Source organism: Phyllobates terribilis, unplaced genomic scaffold (assembly GCF_046119375.1).
Source record: "Phyllobates terribilis strain yellow unplaced genomic scaffold, ASM4611937v1 Scaffold_4__5_contigs__length_816908805, whole genome shotgun sequence".
In the NCBI taxonomy this organism is placed as follows: domain Eukaryota; kingdom Metazoa; phylum Chordata; class Amphibia; order Anura; family Dendrobatidae; genus Phyllobates; species Phyllobates terribilis.
Window position 1 is genome coordinate 641546342 of NW_027362764.1, and position 20386 is coordinate 641566727.

At 47.4% G+C, this 20386-nt stretch overlaps 1 protein-coding gene across 1 annotated transcript in view; it reads left to right on the plus strand.

Annotated features, from left to right (window-relative positions):
- The window catches only part of MCMDC2 (minichromosome maintenance domain containing 2), a 78913-nt gene that overhangs the window by 51983 nt on the left and 6544 nt on the right, over nucleotides 1–20386 (plus strand). The window contains exon 11 of the mRNA XM_073676739.1: nucleotides 14449–14628. Coding sequence (XP_073532840.1) covers nucleotides 14449–14628 — 180 coding nt within the window. The remainder of the gene's footprint in view (nucleotides 1–14448; nucleotides 14629–20386) is intronic.

Sequence of the window (20386 nt, forward strand, 5' to 3'; positions counted from 1 at the left end):
TTTTGGAAATTTCGCAATTTTCAAACTTTGAATTTTCATGTCCTTAAATCAGAGAGATATGGGACACAAAATAGTTAATAAATAACATTTACCACATGTCTACTTTACATCAGCACAATTTTGGAACCAAATTTTTTTTTTTGTTAGGAAGTTAGAAGGGTTAAAAGTTGACCAGCGATTTCTCATTTTTCCAACAAAATTTACAAAACCATTTTTTTAGGGACCACATCACATTTGAAGTGACTTTGAGGGGCCTTTATGACAGAAAATACCCAAAAGTGACACCATTCTAAAAACTGCATCCCTCAAGGTGCTCAAAACCACATTGAAGAAGTTTATTAACCCTTCAGGTGCTTCACAAGAATTTTTGGAATGTGGAAGAAAAAAATGAACATTTAACTTTTTTTCACAAAAATGTTACTTTAGACCCCAATTTTTTTATTTTCAAAAGGGTATGAGGAAAAAATGGACCCCAAAATTTTTTGTGCAATTCCTCCTGAGCACGCCGATACCCCATATGTGGGGGAAAATCACTGTTTGGGCACACAGCAGGGTTCAGAAGAGAAGGAGTACCATATGACTTTTTGAATGTAAAATTTGCTTGAATAATTAGCGGACGCCATGTCGTGTTTGAAGATCCCCTGATGTGCCTAAACAGTGTAAACCGCTCACAACTGACCCCGTTTTGGAAACTAGACCCCTCAAGGAATTTCTCTACATGTGTGGTGAGCACCCTGAACCCCTAGGTGCTTCACAGAAGTTTATAACGTAGAGCCGTGAAAATAAAATAAAAATCAAACTTTTTCCACAAAAATTATCTTTTAGCCCCAAATTTTTTATTTTCACAAGGGTAAGAGGAGAAAAGGGACCCCAAAAACTGTTGTGCAATTTCTCCTGAGTACGCCAATAACCCCATATTTGATGGAAAATACACTGTTTGGGCACCCAGCAGTGTTCAGAAGGGATGGAGTACTGTGTGACTTTTTGAACACAAACTTGGCTGGAATCGAGAGCGGACGCCATGTCACGTTTGGAGAGCCCCTAATGCGCCTAAGCAGTGAAAAAAACCACACCAGTGACCCAATTTTAGAAACTACACCCCTCAAGGATTTTATCAAGGGGTATATTGAACATTTTGAACCCAGAGGTACGACACAGAATTTGGTAACATTAGGTCATCATATTGAATAAGTTGTCATTAGTCTTGAGCGCAACTGCTCGCTACTTGAGTTTGCATCGGGTATTCGGGTATGTACCAAGTGTTGGGGGTGCTCAAGTGACATGCTCAAGTCCCTGCCCCACATGTTTCACGATTATTAGACACCCAAAAAAAACATGTGGGGATCGCTCGTGCATGGCAGGCAATCCCTGCAAGTTTTTTTTTGGGCTGTATAACAGCTGCAAAACATAAGGGACAGAGACTTGAGCATGTCACTCGAGCACCCGCGATACTCGGTGCATACCCGAGCACCCGATGCAAACTCAAGTAGCGAGCACTTGTGCTCAACACTAGTCGCCATACCGTCATAATTTTTTTTTCTTTACTTTTCAAAAAATCCCAGCCCCAGCACAACCCTAACCCTAGCACAACCCTAACTCTAACACAACCCTAACCCTAGAATTTATTTTTTATGCCTTTCCTCCTGCCGTATAAGGGCTTAGACGACTTTATTTTTTGGGTCGGTGCGATTGCAGTGATACCAGATTCATATCATGTTTTTATGATTGACAGCTGTCACACACTAAAAAAAACTTTTTTTTTTTTTTTGCATCACCATATTTTGAGAGCTATAATTTTTCCATATTTTGGCCGACAGAGTCATGTGACAGCTTGTTTTTTGCGGGACAAGCTGACATTTTTATTGGTACCATTTTCGGGCATGTGACATTTTTTGATCGCTTTCTATTTTGATTTTTTTTGGAGGCAGAATAAATAAAAACCAACAATTCAGGAATTGTTTTCTGGGTTTTTTCTTTATGCCGTTCTGCGTGTGATAAAATTGATAAGGCAGCTTTAGTCTTCGGGTCAGTACGTTTACAGTGATACCACATTTATATTTTTTTTTATGTTTTGGCGCGCTTACACAATAAAAACTATTTTATAGAAAAAATATTTTTTTGCATTGCTTTATTCTAAGAGCTGTAACTTTTTTATTTTTCGGCTGATGGAGCTGTATGGCAGCTTGTTTTTTGCAAGACAAGATGATGTTTTCAGTGGTACCATTTTTATTTGCATTTGTCTTTTTGATTGCGTTTTATTCCAGTTTTTGTTTGGCGGTATGATGATAAAACATAATTTTTTGCTTTGCTTTTTATTTATTTTTTTTAAAGTGTTCACTAAAGAGGTTAACTAGTGGGACAGTTTTATAGGTCAGGTCGTTACAGACGCAGCGATACCAAATATGTGTACTTTTATTGGTTTATTGTTTTTTTTCATAATGATAATTATTTATGGGTACAGTATATGTTTATTTTTTTGGATTATTATTATTTTTTTATAAATATTTTTACATTTATTTTATTTCACTTTCTGACACTTTTTTTTTTTACCTTTACACTTTGTCCCACTATGGGACTTTCACTTTTTGAAGGCAAATCGCTTGCATAGCGTGGAAATGCTGCAGCAGTATCTCTATGCTATACAGGCTGCAGCCATGCACACATAAGTTAGACCATGCACTGAGCACGATCTAGCTAACTGATGCCTGGTGACCCGGATGTCGTCATGATGACATTGGGTCACCATGGCAACTGCCGGGACCCGACACAGACGCCGGAGAAAAGGTAAGTAAGCAGCGCTTACCTCTCCTTGCTCCCGGAATGCTGCGATCGACTTCGATCGCAGCATTTCAGGGGTTAATGTGCTGGGAGCGGTGCGGGACAGCTCCATGCACATAGTACCGCGTGTCAGCTGTGACAATCAGCTGACACCCAGCGGCGATAGCCCCACACCGCTTGTGTGCGGGCGTGATCCCGTGATGCGTAATAGTACATACCTGGTCCAATAGGCCCGGACCAGTGCGATGTACTATTACTGATCGAGTCAGAAAGGGGTTAAAGAGTTTCAACAGTGATGATATGCTCTCTTAGGCCACGTTCAGTATTTGGTCAGTATTTTACATCCATATTTGTAAGCCAAAACCAGGAGTGGGTGATAAATACAGAAGTGGTGACTAGTGTTGAGCATTCCGATACTGAAATATCGGGTATCGGCCGATATTCGCGGTATCGGAATTCCGATACTTAATTCCGATACTATTGCAATATCGTATACCGGAATCGGAAGTTCCCATAATGCAATGAGACATTTTCATTTTATTCAGCCAATGAGGATCCTAAGAAGTGTGGGCACATCCTGTTAGGCATGTAGGCATCTTAACTAATGGCATGGCTGTGATTGGCTGCTGAAATGATGTCATGATGCACTATAAAAGCCACCGCCGCCATTTTGAGCTCACTCTGCTGTGAATTCAGTTAGGGATAGGACGCTGTTGTTCTGAGGGACAGTTTTAGCTACCTATTTGCTCTATACTGCTTTACCCAAGCTACTTTCTAAATCACTGTGCCTTGCAGTGCTAGTGCACAGTTCCCTGTGCTGTTCACCGCTATCTGCAAGGTCTGTGTGTGTGAGTGCAGCTCACCCTGTAGTGTGTGCTTCAGCCAAGTCTGGTTGTAGTGCACTCAGTGTGTGTCACTGCCTCATACATTGTCCTTTTTTGCCAATTCATAATTTTTCCTGATATCTCCTATTAGTGTGGTGGTTCCATCTGTATTCAGCTAAATTGGTTCCAAACACACTATATAGGAGTAGATAGAGAAATTTTTTTCCGTCTTGCAGCACTAGTGCACAGTGCTCTGCATCTGTACTGTTCACCGCTGTCTGCAAGGTCTGGTGTGTGAGTGCAGCTCACCCTGTAGTGTGTGCTTCAACCCCGTCTGGTTGTAGTGCACTCAGTGTGTGTCACTGCCTCATACATTGTCCTTTATTGCCAATTCATAATTTTTCCTGATATCTCCTATTAGTGTGGTGGTTCCATCTGTATTCAGCTAAATTGGTTCCAAACACACTATATAGGAGTAGATAGAGAAATTTTTTTCCGTCTTGCAGCACTAGTGCACAGTGCTCTGCATCTGTACTGTTCACCGCTGTCTGCAAGGTCTGGTGTGTGAGTGCAGCTCACCCTGTAGTGTGTGCTTCAACCCCGTCTGGTTGTAGTGCACTCAGTGTGTGTCACTGCCTCATACATTGTCCTTTATTGCCAATTCATAATTTTTCCTGATATCTCCTATTAGTGTGGTGGTTCCATCTGTATTCAGCTAAATTGGTTCCAAACACACTATATAGGAGTAGATAGAGAATTTTTTTTCCGTCTTGCAGCACTAGTGCACAGTGCTCTGCATCTGTACTGTTCACCGCTGTCTGCAAGGTCTGGTGTGTGAGTGCAGCTCACCCTGTAGTGTGTGCTTCAACCCCGTCTGGTTGTAGTGCACTCAGTGTGTGTCACTGCCTCATACATTGTCCTTTATTGCCAATTCATAATTTTTCCTGATATCTCCTATTAGTGTGGTGGTTCCATCCATATTCAGCTAAATTGATTCCAAACACACTATATAGGAGTAGATAGAGGAGCCTTTCTGCAGCATTGGGCCCTGCAGCCCCAGCCAGATTAGTATTAGCCTATTTTTTGCAGCCTCATCTATTGCATTGTAGGTTACCTTCCTACATTGTAATAGCTACAAAAAGTTTGTGATACTATCGTTATTACATCTTTAGGCACATCCAGTGTCTTTTTGTGACAAAAAAAACCTAAATAAAGTTCACCAAACACTCCACTTTACAGTTGTGTAGGCCACATTAGCTCATATTAAAGTCTAGTCCACACTTTATAAAATTAGTGTTTCTTATACCTGTTAGCAGCTGTTCAGGAATAAGCACACTAAGCCCTTAGTACTTTTCTGCCTATCTTTATCAGTCTACCAAGATGAAGAAGGCAGGGAGTAAGGCATGTGGTCGTGGTCGTGGGCGTGGAGTTTCTGCAGGGAGAGGACGTGAGGATTCTGTGCCTGCAGGGAGAGGACGTGGGGATTCTGTGCCTGCTGCGGGCACCAGTGACTCAGCATCCCCCAGTTTTACCAGGGAACAGTCCTTTATGCGCAGCTTTGTAGGAGCTAGCCGTACCCCACTGCTGCGCGAGGACCAAATTGAAGCCGTTGTCGGATGGATGGCAGCTAACGCATCGACTTCAATTAGTTCCAGATCCTCTCAGGTCCTGAGCACTGAAGAGCACCCATCTGTCTCTTCACCACCTGCCAAATTGCCCAGGCAGTCAGAGAGCCCTGGACAGGAGCCATCTCTACTTCTGTTCTCTGAATCTCTTGGCTTGGAAAGAGGGGGCCAGCCAAGCAGAATTCGAGAATTTGAAGAAGAGGTAGTATGCAGTGATGCGCAACCGTTTTGTCTCTCTGAATCTGAAGAGGCGGGTGGGCCAGTGCCTATGGTCAGCAGCACACCTCAGTACGCATCTGATGATGAGACTCAGGTGCCACTTTCTGGTGCGTACTGTGCTGTCGAGACTACCCAGGAGAAGCAGTTGTTTGAAGAGGGTGGTGTAGATGATGAGGTCCTTGACCCATCATGGCGTGAGGGACAGGAAGGTGGTGGGAGCAGCTCTGAGGAAGAGATTCCCCGAACGGCCCAAAAAGGAGGGAGAGGGAGGGGGCAGACTTGGTTGCCTGTAGCCTCCACTTCGGCACCCATTAGGAGCATGGCTCTTCCAAAATCCAAAGCGGGCGCTCCCAAGACTTGCAGTGCCTGGTCCTTTTTTGACACAGTTGCAGATGACATTTGCTTTGTCAAATGCAAGCTGTGTAATCAGAAGGTGAAAAGAGGGAAAAGTGTCAGCAACCTCAATACCACAAATATGTGGAAACATGTGCGGACCAAGCACGTGGTGGAGTTACACAAACACACTGAAGACCTAGGCCAACCTACAGCGCCACCTACCACCTCTTCAGCTCGTGTTGTAGCCTCTTCCTCCAGCTCACACACAGCTGGTTCGGCTTCCTCACAGGATCGCCATGGAAGAATCTCTGGCACTGTTGTACAGAGACACAGTGTAATTCCACCCACAGCACCACTTTCCCAGTCATCCTCACACTCCCAGGCCAGTCTACAGCCATCGTTAGCACAGGCATGGGAGAAAAGGCGCCCATACTCGGCAAACCACCCCCGAGCACAGGCTCTGAATGCTGGCATTGCTAAACTACTGGCCCTTGAAATGCTATCATTCAGGCTGGTGGAGACTGACACATTCCGTAACTTTATGGCATTGGCAGTCCCACAATACAACGTGCCCAGCCGCTTTTATTTCAGCAGGCAAGCCGTCCCTGCCCTGCAACATCATGTGGAGGGAAAAATTAAACATGCGCTACAAAACGCCGTCAGTAGCAAGGTCCACCTGACCACTGATGCGTGGACCAGTAAGCATGGACAGGGACGATACCTTTCCCTCACTGCCCATTGGGTAAATGTTGTGGAGCCGGGTACAGATCTTGAGAGTGGCGCTGTACGTGTTCTGCCAACTCCAAGGATTGCAGGAATCCAGTCTGTACACATTGACTCCTCCTCATACTCCAGTTCCTCTGAATCAGCGCTGCAGGAGCCGTCACGGTCTACCTCCACATCGACCCGTGAACGGTTACCTGTTATGATGACCGATATGAGCACAGCCGTGGCCAAACGTCAACAGGCCGTATTAAAATTAATTTCTTTGGGGAATCGAAGCCACACAGCGCAGGAGCTCTGGAATGCCATCAAGCAGCAGAGTGACGTGTGGTTTGTGCCAGCGAATCTCCAGCCAGGCATGGTAGTGTGTGACAATGGCTGAAATCTGGTGGCAGCTCTGGGCCTAGGCAACCTCACTCACATCCCATGTCTGGCACATGTGCTCAACTTGGTCGTGCAGAGTTTTTTGAGGGACTATCCGGATCTTGATGCACTGCTTCACAAGGTCCGCATAGAGTGCGCTCACTTGCGGCGTTCCAGCAATGCAAGATCACGCATTGCAGCTCTGCAGCGCCGATTATGTCTTCCGGAACATCGCATCATATGTGACCTACCCACCAGGTGGAATTCAACGTTACATATGTTGGAGAGGTTGTGTGAGCAGCAGGCAGCAGTAATGGAGTACCAGCTGCAGCAGGCGCAAACAAGTCGCAGTGCGCGCCGTTCACACTTCACCACCACTGAGTGGGCCTCTATGAAGGACATTTGCCACGTTTTGCGTGCCTTCGATTATTCCACGCGGATGGCGAGTGCAGATGATGCACTAGTCAGCATGACTATCCCCCTTATCTGCCTGCTTGAAAAAACACTGCAAGCACTAAGGGACGAGGTTTTGGAAGAGGTGGAGGATGAGGAGTCACAAATGCCATCTGCTTCTCTACAGTCTGCGCAACGTGGTTCCTCACAAAGGCCTAGGCAGGGGACACTTTGTGAGGAGGATGAGGAGGAGTCAATGGATGAGGAAGACATCTGTCCAGAGGAGGGAGGTACACAATGCTCTAGTAGTCAGTATCTAGAGCCAGGGTGGGGTGATGCAGAGCAGGCAGAGATCACGCCTCAAGCAGGGGACAGCGTTTCTTGGCCAGTTGGCAGTCTGCAGCACATGGTTGATTTCATGCTGCAGTGCCTCAGAAACGACCGCCGCATCGCCCACATTCTCAACACGGCTGATTATTGGGTGTCCACCCTCCTAGATCCTCGCTACCGGGACAACTTACAAAGCCTCATAACACCATTGAACCGGGAGCGTAAAATGCGGGAGTACCAAGACGCACTGGTGCATTCCATCATGTTCTCCATTCCAACCGAGAGCAGTGCTGCTAGTGCTTTACAAAGCAGCTCAGTGCGTCGAGGCAGTGGAGGAAGCTCTGCACAAAGAGGGAGCAGAAGCAGCGCCTCAGCACAAGGCAAGACCAGTATGGCCGAAATGTGGCAAAGTTTTGTGTCCCCGCCGCCACAAATGTCTACACCATCACAGACAGCTCCAGTCAGCAGGAGGCAACGTTTCCGTCAGATGGTGACAGACTACATGTCTTGCCCTCTTAGTGTACTCCCAGACGGCTCTTCTCCCTTCAAGTTTTGGGTCTGTAAGCTGGATACATGGCCAGAGCTTAGTCAGTATGCACTGGAGGTGCTAGCTTGCCCTGCTGCTAGTGTATTATCGGAACGCGTCTTTAGTGCCGCAGGTGGTGTACTAACAGACCGTCGCATGCGACTATCCTCCGATAACGTTGACCGGCTTACTTTTCTCAAAATGAACAAGGCCTGGATCTCTCATGAATTTGCCAGTCCTCTTCCAGAATAAATAATTGGTTGGCAACAGTATCCAGGTCTCCTGTTCTGTTCATGTTTCTACCACCTGAACTGTAATCCCTGAGCTCCAACACCGCCAGTTGGCGCTCGGAAGTGCCGTCTGCACAGTCAACACTTGCTGCCGTGTTATTGGGTTTCAGTAACGTCAGCTGTTCTCCTGCTGTGCGGACGGCAATTTCTCCTGATTTGTCCACATCCACTGTACTACACATTTTAAAGTTGCTCCAATTACTCCTCTGGCTCCTCTGTTTTCATTCTTATCCCTGGGCTCCAGCACCGCCAGTTGGCGCTCGGAAGTGCTGTCTGCACAGTCAACACTTGCTACCATGTTATTGGGGTTCAGTAACGTCAGCTGTTCCCCTGCTGTGCGGACGGCAATTTCTCCTGCTCTGTCCACATTCTCACTACTACAGATTTTAAAGTTGCTCCAATTACACCTCTGGCTCCTCTGTTTTCAGTATTATCCCTGAGCTCCAACACCGCCAGTTGGCGCACGGAAGTGCCGTCTGCACAGTCAACACTTGCTGCCGTGTTATTGGGGTTCAGTAACGTCAGCTGTTCTCCTGCTGTGCGGACGGCAATTTCTCCTGCTTTGTCCAAATCCACTGTACTACACATTTTAAAGTTGCTCGAATTACACCTCTGGCTCCTCTGTTTTCATTCTTATCCCTGGGCTCCAGCACCGCCAGTTGGCGCTCGGAAGTGCCGTCTGCACAGTCAACACTTGCTGCCGTGTTATTGGGGTTCAGTAACGTCAGCTGTTCTCCTGCTGTGCGGACGGCAATTTCTCCTGCTTTGTCCACATCCACTGTACTACACATTTTAAAGTTGCTCGAATTACACCTCTGGCTCCTCTGTTTTCATTCTTATCCCTGGGCTCCAGCACCGCCAGTTGGCACTCGGAAGTGCCGTCTGCACAGTCAACACTTGCTGCGGTGTTATTGGGGTTCGGTAACGTCAGCTGTTCCCCTGCTGTGTTCACGGCAATTTCTCCTGCTCTGTCCATATTCACTGTGCTACTTATTTAAAACTTGCTCCAATTACACCTCTGGCTCCTCCGTTTTTAGTATTTACCCTGGGCTCCAATACCGCTAGTTGCTGCTCAGAAGTGCCGTCTGCACAGTCAACGCTTGCTCCAGTGTTATTGGGATTCAGTAACGTCAGCTGATCCCCAGCTGTGTGTCCGGCAAATTCTCCTGCTTTGTCCACATCCACTGTAGTACGGATTTAAAACCTCCTCCAAATACACCTCTGGCTCTTCTGTTTTTAGTATTTACCCTGGGCTCCAGCACCGCCAGCTGGTTCTCGGCAGTTCCATTGGCTCTTGTACCTTCTGCTACCCATCCGGGTTCCAGTACCGTCAGCTGGTTCTCGGCAGTGTCTTTGGCACGGGTACTCCCTCCTGCCCAGCCTGGTTCCAGCACGCCAGCTGTTTCCGGGTAGTGTCAACGTCACTTTGCCTCCAATGCGTTGTCCTGTCGTGTTGCGGTCGGGTTAGCCGACTCTATGGTGCCTGCAGTTTAGGTGACTCCTATGTGGGCTGCGGGATCTGGCAATGAAGGCTGGTTCCATAGTGCCAATAGGACAAGCACCCTCTGTAGGACTGTGGGTTTTGGTAACTGCGGCCGGCTCGCGGCCTTGAACTTTTTTTTTACATGGGTACCTTCTGCTACCCATCCGGGTTCCAGTACCGTCAGCTGGTTCTCGGCAGTGCCTTTCGATTAGGTGCCTCCTTCTCGGTATCCAAGTTCCACCAACGTCTGCTGGTCCTTGGTAGTGCTTTCTGGCACAGGTACCTCCTGCTTAGTAACCGAGTTCCAGTAACATCAGCTGGTCCTCGGTAGTTCCATTGGCTCTTGTACCTTCTGCTACCCATCCGGGTTCCAGTACCGTCAGCTGGTCCTCGGTAGTTCCATTTGCTCTTGTATCTTCTGCTAGCCATCCGGGTTCCAGTACCGTCAGCTGGTTCTCGGCAGTGTCTTTGGCACGGGTACTCCCTCCTGCCCAGCCTGGTTCCAGCACGCCAGCTGTTTCCGGGTAGTGTCAACGTCACTTTGCCTCCAATGCGTTGTCCTGTCGTGTTGCGGTCGGGTTAGCCGACTCTATGGTGCCTGCAGTTTAGGTGACTCCTATGTGGGCTGCGGGATCTGGCAATGAAGGCTGGTTCCATAGTGCCAATAGGACAAGCACCCTCTGTAGGACTGTGGGTTTTGGTAACTGCGGCCGGCTCGCGGCCTTGAACTTTTTTTTTACATGGGTACCTTCTGCTACCCATCCGGGTTCCAGTACCGTCAGCTGGTTCTCGGCAGTGCCTTTGGATTAGGTGCCTCCTTCTCGGTATCCAAGTTCCACCAACGTCTGCTGGTCCTTGGTAGTGCTTTCTGGCACAGGTACCTCCTGCTTAGTAACCGAGTTCCAGTAACATCAGCTGGTCCTCGGTAGTTCCATTGGCTCTTGTACCTTCTGCTACCCATCCGGGTTCCAGTACCGTCAGCTGGTCCTCGGTAGTTCCATTTGCTCTTGTATCTTCTGCTACCCATCCGGGTTCCAGTACCGTCAGCTGGTCCTCGGTAGTTCTATTTGCTCTTGTATCTTCTGCTACCCATCCGGGTTCCAGTACCGTCAGCTGGTTCTCGGCAGTGCCTTTGGATTAGGTGCCTCCTTCTCGGTATCCAAGTTCCACCAACGTCTGCTGGTCCTTGGTAGTGCTTTCTGGCACAGGTACCTCCTGCTTAGTAACCGAGTTCCAGTAACATCAGCTGGTCCTCGGTAGTTCCATTGGCTCTTGTACCTTCTGCTACCCATCCGGGTTCCAGTACCGTCAGCTGGTCCTCGGTAGTTCCATTTGCTCTTGTATCTTCTGCTACCCATCCGGGTTCCAGTACCGTCAGCTGGTTCTCGGCAGTGCCTTTGGATTAGGTGCCTCCTTCTCGGTATCCAAGTTCCACCAACGTCTGCTGGTCCTTGGTAGTGCTTTCTGGCACAGGTACCTCCTGCTTAGTAACCGAGTTCCAGTAACATCAGCTGGTCCTCGGTAGTTCCATTGGCTCTTGTACCTTCTGCTACCCATCCGGGTTCCAGTACCGTCAGCTGGTCCTCGGTAGTTCCATTTGCTCTTGTATCTTCTGCTAGCCATCCGGGTTCCAGTACCGTCAGCTGGTTCTCGGCAGTGTCTTTGGCACGGGTACTCCCTCCTGCCCAGCCTGGTTCCAGCACGCCAGCTGTTTCCGGGTAGTGTCAACGTCACTTTGCCTCCAATGCGTTGTCCTGTCGTGTTGCGGTCGGGTTAGCCGACTCTATGGTGCCTGCAGTTTAGGTGACTCCTATGTGGGCTGCGGGATCTGGCAATGAAGGCTGGTTCCATAGTGCCAATAGGACAAGCACCCTCTGTAGGACTGTGGGTTTTGGTAACTGCGGCCGGCTCGCGGCCTTGAACTTTTTTTTTACATGGGTACCTTCTGCTACCCATCCGGGTTCCAGTACCGTCAGCTGGTTCTCGGCAGTGCCTTTGGATTAGGTGCCTCCTTCTCGGTATCCAAGTTCCACCAACGTCTGCTGGTCCTTGGTAGTGCTTTCTGGCACAGGTACCTCCTGCTTAGTAACCGAGTTCCAGTAACATCAGCTGGTCCTCGGTAGTTCCATTGGCTCTTGTACCTTCTGCTACCCATCCGGGTTCCAGTACCGTCAGCTGGTCCTCGGTAGTTCCATTTGCTCTTGTATCTTCTGCTACCCATCCGGGTTCCAGTACCGTCAGCTGGTTCTCGGCAGTGTCTTTGGCACGGGTACTCCCTCCTGCCCAGCCTGGTTCCAGCACGCCAGCTGTTTCCGGGTAGTGTCAACGTCACTTTGCCTCCAATGCGTTGTCCTGTCGTGTTGCGGTCGGGTTAGCCGACTCTATGGTGCCTGCAGTTTAGGTGACTCCTATGTGGGCTGCGGGATCTGGCAATGAAGGCTGGTTCCATAGTGCCAATAGGACAAGCACCCTCTGTAGGACTGTGGGTTTTGGTAACTGCGGCCGGCTCGCGGCCTTGAACTTTTTTTTTACATGGGTACCTTCTGCTACCCATCTGGGTTCCAGTACCGTCAGCTGGTTCTCGGCAGTGCCTTTGGATTAGGTGCCTCCTTCTCGGTATCCAAGTTCCACCAACGTCTGCTGGTCCTTGGTAGTGCTTTCTGGCACAGGTACCTCCTGCTTAGTAACCGAGTTCCAGTAACATCAGCTGGTCCTCGGTAGTTCCATTGGCTCTTGTACCTTCTGCTACCCATCCGGGTTCCAGTAACATCAGCTGGTCCTCGGTAGTTCCATTGGCTCTTGTACCTTCTGCTACCCATCCGGGTTCCAGTACCGTCAGCTGGTTCTCGGCAGTGCCTTTGGATTAGGTGCCTCCTTCTCGGTATCCAAGTTCCACCAACGTCTGCTGGTCCTTGGTAGTGCTTTCTGGCACAGGTACCTCCTGCTTAGTAACCGAGTTCCAGTAACATCAGCTGGTCCTCGGTAGTTCCATTGGCTCTTGTACCTTCTGCTATCCATCCGGGTTCCAGTACCGTCAGCTGGTCCTCGGTAGTTCCTCAGCTTTCTTGTACCTTCTGCTACATTTCCAAGTTCAAGCTTTTTGAAATGGTTCTTGGTAATCACTCTGGATCTCCCTGACGAGGACCCTGAAGACGAGGACCCTGAAGACCAACCCTAAGAAGACGAGGACCCCGAAGACAATGACCCTGAAGACGAGGACCCTGAAGACCACCCCGAAGAAGACGAGGACCCTGAAGACCACCCCGAAGAAGACGAGGACCCCGAAGACGAGGACCCAGAAGACCAACCCGAAGAAGACGAGGACCCCGAAGACGAGGACCCCCGAAGACGACGACCCTGAAGACCACCCCGAAGAAGACCAAGAAGATGACCCTGAAGAAGTTGACCAAGAAGACAAAGAAGAGAAGACAAGCACCAAGATACAGAAAAACAAGAGACAGAAAACCAAGAAGCAGAAATACAAGAAGCTGCAGAACAAAAAGCGGAAGAACATTAAGCATAAGACTAAAAATCAGAGCAAAAGATAATATCTAAATTATAAGCAGAAGATGACTAAGCAGTGTATGGGGGTGAGTCCGTTCCTCCTCGTGGTGCCCCTGGAAAAGACCTGCTGCTGCAGGCCAAACTGAACGCGGACAAATGCTGTTGTAAATCTTTTGTGACGGGCAGAACGAAAGGTGTAATGTCCAACCTTTTATAGATAACAACTACAGGAATGCCTGTCACAAATAAGAATATGATGAAGAAGAAGAATATGAAGAAGATGAAGAAGTAGAATATGAAGAATGTAAAAAAAAGAATAATACGAAGAAGGTGAAGAAGAAGAAGGTGAAGAAGAAGTGGATGAAAAAGATGCTGAGGATGATGAAGGAGAAAGTGTGGGAGAAGTAAAAAAGAAGGTGAAGAGCATGGAAGTAGTGAAACATAAATATCTGACAAAATATAAAAATACTTAACATAGTTAATATTTCCGTAACTCAGAACATAATAAAAAAATATTAATTCCTGCTATTCCATTTGACTGGGCTAAACCTCTATGCCTTTATTGTCTCCCCCACCTCCCCCAATACATTCTACATTATTCTTAGTTGTTTTCCTTCATGTAGAAATAACCTACAAGGAAAGAAAGGGTTTATTTTAATTCCGATATTTATGTCCCATTGACTTGCATTGGTTTCCGGTATCGGAATCGGCGATATCCGATACTTTTTCGCTATCGGTCCGATCCAATCCGATCCGATATTTCCCGATATCGGAAGGTATCGCTCAACACTAGTGGTGACGCTTTTCTAATATACTTTTCCTCTAATAGTTCCTTTCCTGAGTTTTGCTTAGAAATACTGAGGTAAAATACTGAACATGTGCATGTGGCCAAATAGTGGTGTCCAGTTTTGTAACAGGTCGATGGATTTGTAGTGCATTTCCTACTTAATACAATATAGGTCATGCAGGATTTTTTTTATCCTGAAATAAAAATATATTTTTATGGGTTTATTTATTGTTCCCTAAAGTTCACGTCATTTATATCTTTTAACAGGATTTAAGTGCGATCCCATCACATCTCGTTGATGCATTTGGAACATTAATACACTGCAGTCCGATATCTCACACATATACAGATGTTTCTCTTGTACAGCATAGTCTAAGAAGAGCCATAAGCCCTGGAGCATCTCTCTGCCTGGCAGCCCAGCAGTTTACCACCCAAGACTTTGAAGAGGTTACTACCATCACAAAGTTTTATTTTACTAATATAAGTAGTAATGCAGTGATTATTCAAGTCTCAACATTAAAGGTGTCTTTAAGCTGCATTCACGCATTGCGATTTTTTCCCCAAGTGTGGGAGAAAAATGCAATGTTTTACAGCAATTTTTGATAATCTTGGCAAAACTGTGCAGTTGTACCTTGATTGTGGGAAAAAAACAACAATGGAGCCACAATGTGTGAATGAAGCATTAGATGGGCTGATAATAGGTGAGCATTCATTGAAACACTCGCTCAAGATTATTAACATGTGGAAACATGTCGGCAATTACACGCTGAATGAGCAAAATGCTTGTTAGCTGTTATTTGACAGGAATGCGCTGACAACAACTTAATGCTGTATGGTACCCATCAGTATGAATAAACAAGCCAGTAAACAAGCTTTGATCGACTTGTATAGAATTGATCATCTCTGTTTAATAGGCCTAGATCTAAAGGCCAGTTTCACATGTTCGTGTATGGCAGTACGTACTCGGACTGTGATGCATGGAGTGACCATGAGCCTCCAGATTCTAACTCGGCAGCCTCATATTTGCTTATGAGGCTGATTAGTTCAGTTCAGGAGACCTGAGGCCAATTCATGCATCACGGTTCAAGTATGTTCTGTGTAACACGGATGTGTAAAACCAACCTAAAAGTGCATTCTGGTCAAAATATTCATCACCTCTTTGGATTCACTTCCAGACTGACCATTGTAGCTTGAAACTGGAACTTTATTTTTAGCAGAAAGGTAGGATTACACTTACCAATAATTAAATTTCAAGAGTCCATCATGACAGCAACATGTGATTGCCCCCTCATCCTAATAGGGGCAGGAAAAACAGAGAGGTAAAAAGGCCCTCTTCCCCTTCCTATTTCCAGCATTATTCTAAATAAATCAGAGACACTGGAGAATGCTTTAATCAAAATAAATTTTAATGGTTAACCCTTTTGCGCCAGAGCCTGTTTTCACTTTCCTGACCAGGCCAATTTTTTCAATTCTGACCAGCGTCACTTTGAGGTAATAACTCTGGAATGCTTCAACGTGTGCCACTGATTCTGAGACTGTTTTTTTCGTGAAATATAGTACTTCATGTTAGTGGTAAATTTAGGTCCATTTTTTTGTGTTTATTTGCAAAAATATTGGAGTTTTAGCAAAAAATTTAGCAATTTTCAAACTTTTACATTTCTATGCCTTTAAACCAGATAGTTATATCACACAAAATAGTTATTAAATAACATTTCCCACATGTCTATTTACATCAGCATCATTTTTGAAACATATTTATTTTGTTAGGAAGGTAGAAGGGGTAAAAGATTGTCAGCAATTTCTCATTTTTTCAACAAAATTTCTAAAACACATTTTTTTAGGGACTACAATTTGAAGTGACTTTGAGGGGCCTATGTGACACCATTTTAAAAACTGCACTCCTCAAAGTGCTCAAAACCACATTCGAGAAGTTAATTAACCCTTCAGGTGCTTCCAAGACTTAAAGCAATATGGAAGAATATGGACTTTTTCCCACAAAAATGTTGCTTTAGCCCCAAATTTTGCATTTTCACAAAGGAGAAAATGAACCATACAATTTGTTTTGAAATTACTCCTGAGTACACCGATACCGTATATGTGGTGAAAAACTACAGTTTGAGCGCACGGCAGGGCTCAGAAGGGAAGGAGCACCATTTGACTTTTAGAACACAAAATTGGCTGGAATAGATAGCAGAAGCCATGTCTTGTTGGCCTAAACAGTGGAAACCCCCCACAAGTGTCCCCATTTTGGAAACTAGACAGCTCAAGGAATTCATAGATGTGTGGTGAACACCTTGAACCTGCAGGTGCTTCACAGAATTTTACACTTTTGAGCCATGAAAATAAAAAAAAACAACACATTTTTGCTACAAAAATGTTGCTTTAGCTCCAACTTTTTTATTTTTTTTTTATTTTCACAAGGCTAACAGGAGAAAATGGATTGGCGAGAGGCGGCTGGGATAAAAGGACATAATTTTTCTCCTATAATGTAATGGCTGAGCACACTCAACCAGGGTCTGGACAGTCAATGGTGACCAAGCTCTATGGAAACCAGCTCTATGCTATGTTAAATAAAAGCTGTTGTTGCAGGAGGATGACAGCAGATAGGAAAAAAAACAGGGCAATTGAAAACTTGATTATTTTCTCGCTAACTAAAGCAATTAAATAACATGTGAATAGCTCTTTAAGAGAACTCTTTCAGGAGGATTTGAAGTAAATTCTAGTCAGTAACCCTTTTTGAGAGTATTTTAGATCCATTTGTTTTGAGTTACTTGTTGCTATTGATGTACAAAAGAGGCCAATCTTCCTCCCACCTTCCTGGCATCCTTGTCATTTTCCTGCATGGTTCAGATTAAGCATGAAATGTTTTTCCTTGCCCCCTTTAGGGAAGCTCCAACAATCCATCTTCTCCTTTCTATAAGAGTATGTGCAGACTATCCGGAGCCCGCTGCGGCCCCAAGGCTGTGGAGGAGCCGCCTCCGGCTTCAACTCATTATGCAAATGAGCGCCGGCCTCTTTTTTTTTTTTTTTTCTCACATACAGACTTTCCCCATAGAGATTTAGTTTATGGGGAAAGCCCGCATGCGGACCCGCAGGAGAGATTGACATGCTGCGGTCTGGAAAGACGTGCTGCATATCAGTTTCCGCCGGTGTACCGCAGTCGCATAGTGGGCATGGGATTGGTATAAATCCCACCCACTATGCTGTAACATCTGGCTGCAGCACACATGCACATACCTGACTTGGCATCCCAGAGCGATACCTGGAGGTTGCGCTTCAATGATGTAGCTGTAAGGTGCCCCAGCGAGGTAGTCGTGGGCGAGCTGTAGCCCCCTCTCGCTATGGCACCCTACAGACAATACGTGTCCTCCCTCTGAAGTGTGGCTGTGTATGTGGTGCTCTTCACTTACTTCAAGCCATCCGATCGCGGCTGTCTCCAGGCATTTTTCTTCTGGGACCAGGGCAGCAATAATTTCAGAGGACACGAGGTTCTTAACCAGAACTTGGACTTTACTTGGGGAAGAGGAATATGTACAATATTTACAGGCAGATATAATGGATAAGCCCGACAGGTTATCATCTCTCTCACAGGTGCTTGTAACTCCTTCAGCCCTGGTTCCCTCTTTAAGCGAAGCATCTCTGTGACCCTAATCTCTGGCCCCAAGAGACTCTTCTGTACTGACAGCGACCTGGATCTGATATCTCTCCCCCACATCTTAGCCTGGAATCCTATTTATCTTCCTCTGCTTCCTGCAGACTAGAAGTGCCCCGTGTCCTCACTACGTTTGATGAGTTTCTCCGTCAGGCCAACAGGACTCGTGCTCTTGTGTGGGGAGACTTGCACACTGGGATCCCACTGTCTGAGGGTACGGAGCTCCCGTCTACCCTAGCAGCCACTATAGTCAGGCTGTCTGAACAATTTGCTGTCCCAACTCGTACTGAAGAATCCCTTCCTGATTCTGGAAACTAAACAGAGACTTTCCTAATGTGCCCACCCTCAGTGAGCTGTCATCACACAGCATTAACTCGTCCCTGTCTGTAACACTGCTAGCAGACTCAACCTGACATCTGCACCCAGGACAGTGGCATCTTGTGGCTGTTTACAGGTACTGCAGCCCACAATAAATTATGCCAGAAACAGGCTCTATATCACTCAAGGCTTGATCCGGGCACTAAGTTCCCCCTCTACTCTACTAACTGGACCACTAAAGCTAACCCCCTTAGCTTGGTCTACCACAGTTGGGAAGGTCTGACTTCAGGAACACTTCCTTTAACTATCTCAGTACCAAGGGAAGGCTACGCCCTTCCCCACTATTACATTCCCCGACACCTTAATGTTGGTCGTCCCTGACCACACTAAGCAATAAACATCAATCAACAGCTATAAATTTATATTACATTACTAAATTTTACTAAAACATTTTTAGTAAACGACTGGTCCTGAGGTCATCTTCTTGGATGGAAGACCGGCCCTTCTCGGTTAAGCGCCCCGGAACAGCAATTCAGGACAGTCCATTATCAACTTTTCAGAGGTACCGGTCCTTCTTGGTAAGGACCCTGGAAACGCAGTGTCCATGTCCATATTTTTAAGGCAGGTCAACACCTCAATAGCCCCCAATCTCCTGCTGGGGCTGCATTCTGAGGCACACAGTCACAGGTAACACCCTGTGAGTCTTTCTTCTTGGCCCTAGCGGGGGTCACCGGTTCTTCCCGCTAGGCCGCAAGTCTCTTAGATTTAGAGGATATCCATCCTCCAGGTGTGCCTCAGCATTTTAAATTCCAGCAGAAAAAGGCGCAACAAGCGCAACAAAAGAAAAAAAAAAAAAAAAGTAAAAACAAAAAGAGCAGCTCTCCTGGGCACACAACTTTGGTGCTGCTTAAGGCCTTCCTGGCCTGGGAGGTAGGGGAACAGTCCTTCATTTTTTTTTTCTCTTCTTTCAACTTAAGTCAACATGGGGCACTCCGCCCCCACTGGGTAACAGTCCCAAACTGCAGACAGGACCACCACCGATGGGTCCTAAAGAGGAAAGTGGAAGGTCAACGGACCTTTTAGCCAGCTCACTTCTTTCGTGCCTCCTTCCTTTCCTTCATTAAGGCGGCCCATGCTGCAGAGGAAGGTGGCTTCTTCCACCACCAGGGCTGGTCAGGGTACCGGCTACGCCCGGGGTCCTCATCCGAGGAGGTGGCGCTGCCACAGCCAACTTGCGTGGGGCCGTAGCTAGTCACGGTGAAATTGTGAACCTCCTGACTGACAGCAGCCTGAGTCCTTTCAGCGACTCCACTACTAACCGCCTCGGCCCCTCCTGGGTGTTTGGTTGTTGAGCCTACAGCCTCACTGGGAGAGTCAGCCCTACTACAACCCGGGACATCCTCCTCTTTTTCGACACCATCTCCCCGCTGCTGGCTTCCAGACTCTTCCTCCTGCGGGGTGCCGGCCTTGGGAGGGGACAAGAATCCTCCAGGGGCTTCCCTAGCCCGACGTTGCCGAGCCTCCCTCTCAGCTCTTCGCCGGAAGACCTGCCGGTCCTTCTCCAGGACATCCTCCCATTTATATGGGCGGGTGACCGCAGCCGCGTACCACCCCCTTGCACACTCACATTTCACGAAGTGAACAATTTCCCCTTCATGCAGGTTGTGGAGGCGATCGGGCAGGTATTCGCGTTTGATGGCTTCCCGGCTGATAAATACCTCATGCCCGGTCCACTCTTCCTCGAGGAACCCGTATCCCTCGCGGACACGGAACTCTATGACCCGCCCCCGGGTCTGGGAGCTCTCCACTGACTCCCTCCGCGCTGCATTGGACCCCTCCAGCCAGCCTCATAGGAAGGTGTCGGTCCACCGCCGCTGCTCGCGCGAGGTCATCGGAGGGTCGCGGGTAGCCCACTGCGGACTTCTGGGCTTGGTGCACCGCCCTGCTGAGGGGGAATGCAGGGCCTTCAAGGCCAATGACCAAAAGTCCTCCTGCGGGGCCCTCTTCCTGGGAGGCCTCTCCTCCGCGCCACCCCCTGTCGCCGTGGAAGCTGCCGTGGCAGGCGAAACCGGCCGCTGGGGTATAGGCTGCTCACCTCCGTCAGTCTCCGTCACAGCTGTTGCTCCGGCCCCACTGGGATGTTCTCCACCCTCAGCCGAGGGGGACATGCTTCCCGGCATCCGGCTCCAACTCCACACACGGAGCTCATGGACGAGCAGTCTCAGCTCCGGTTCG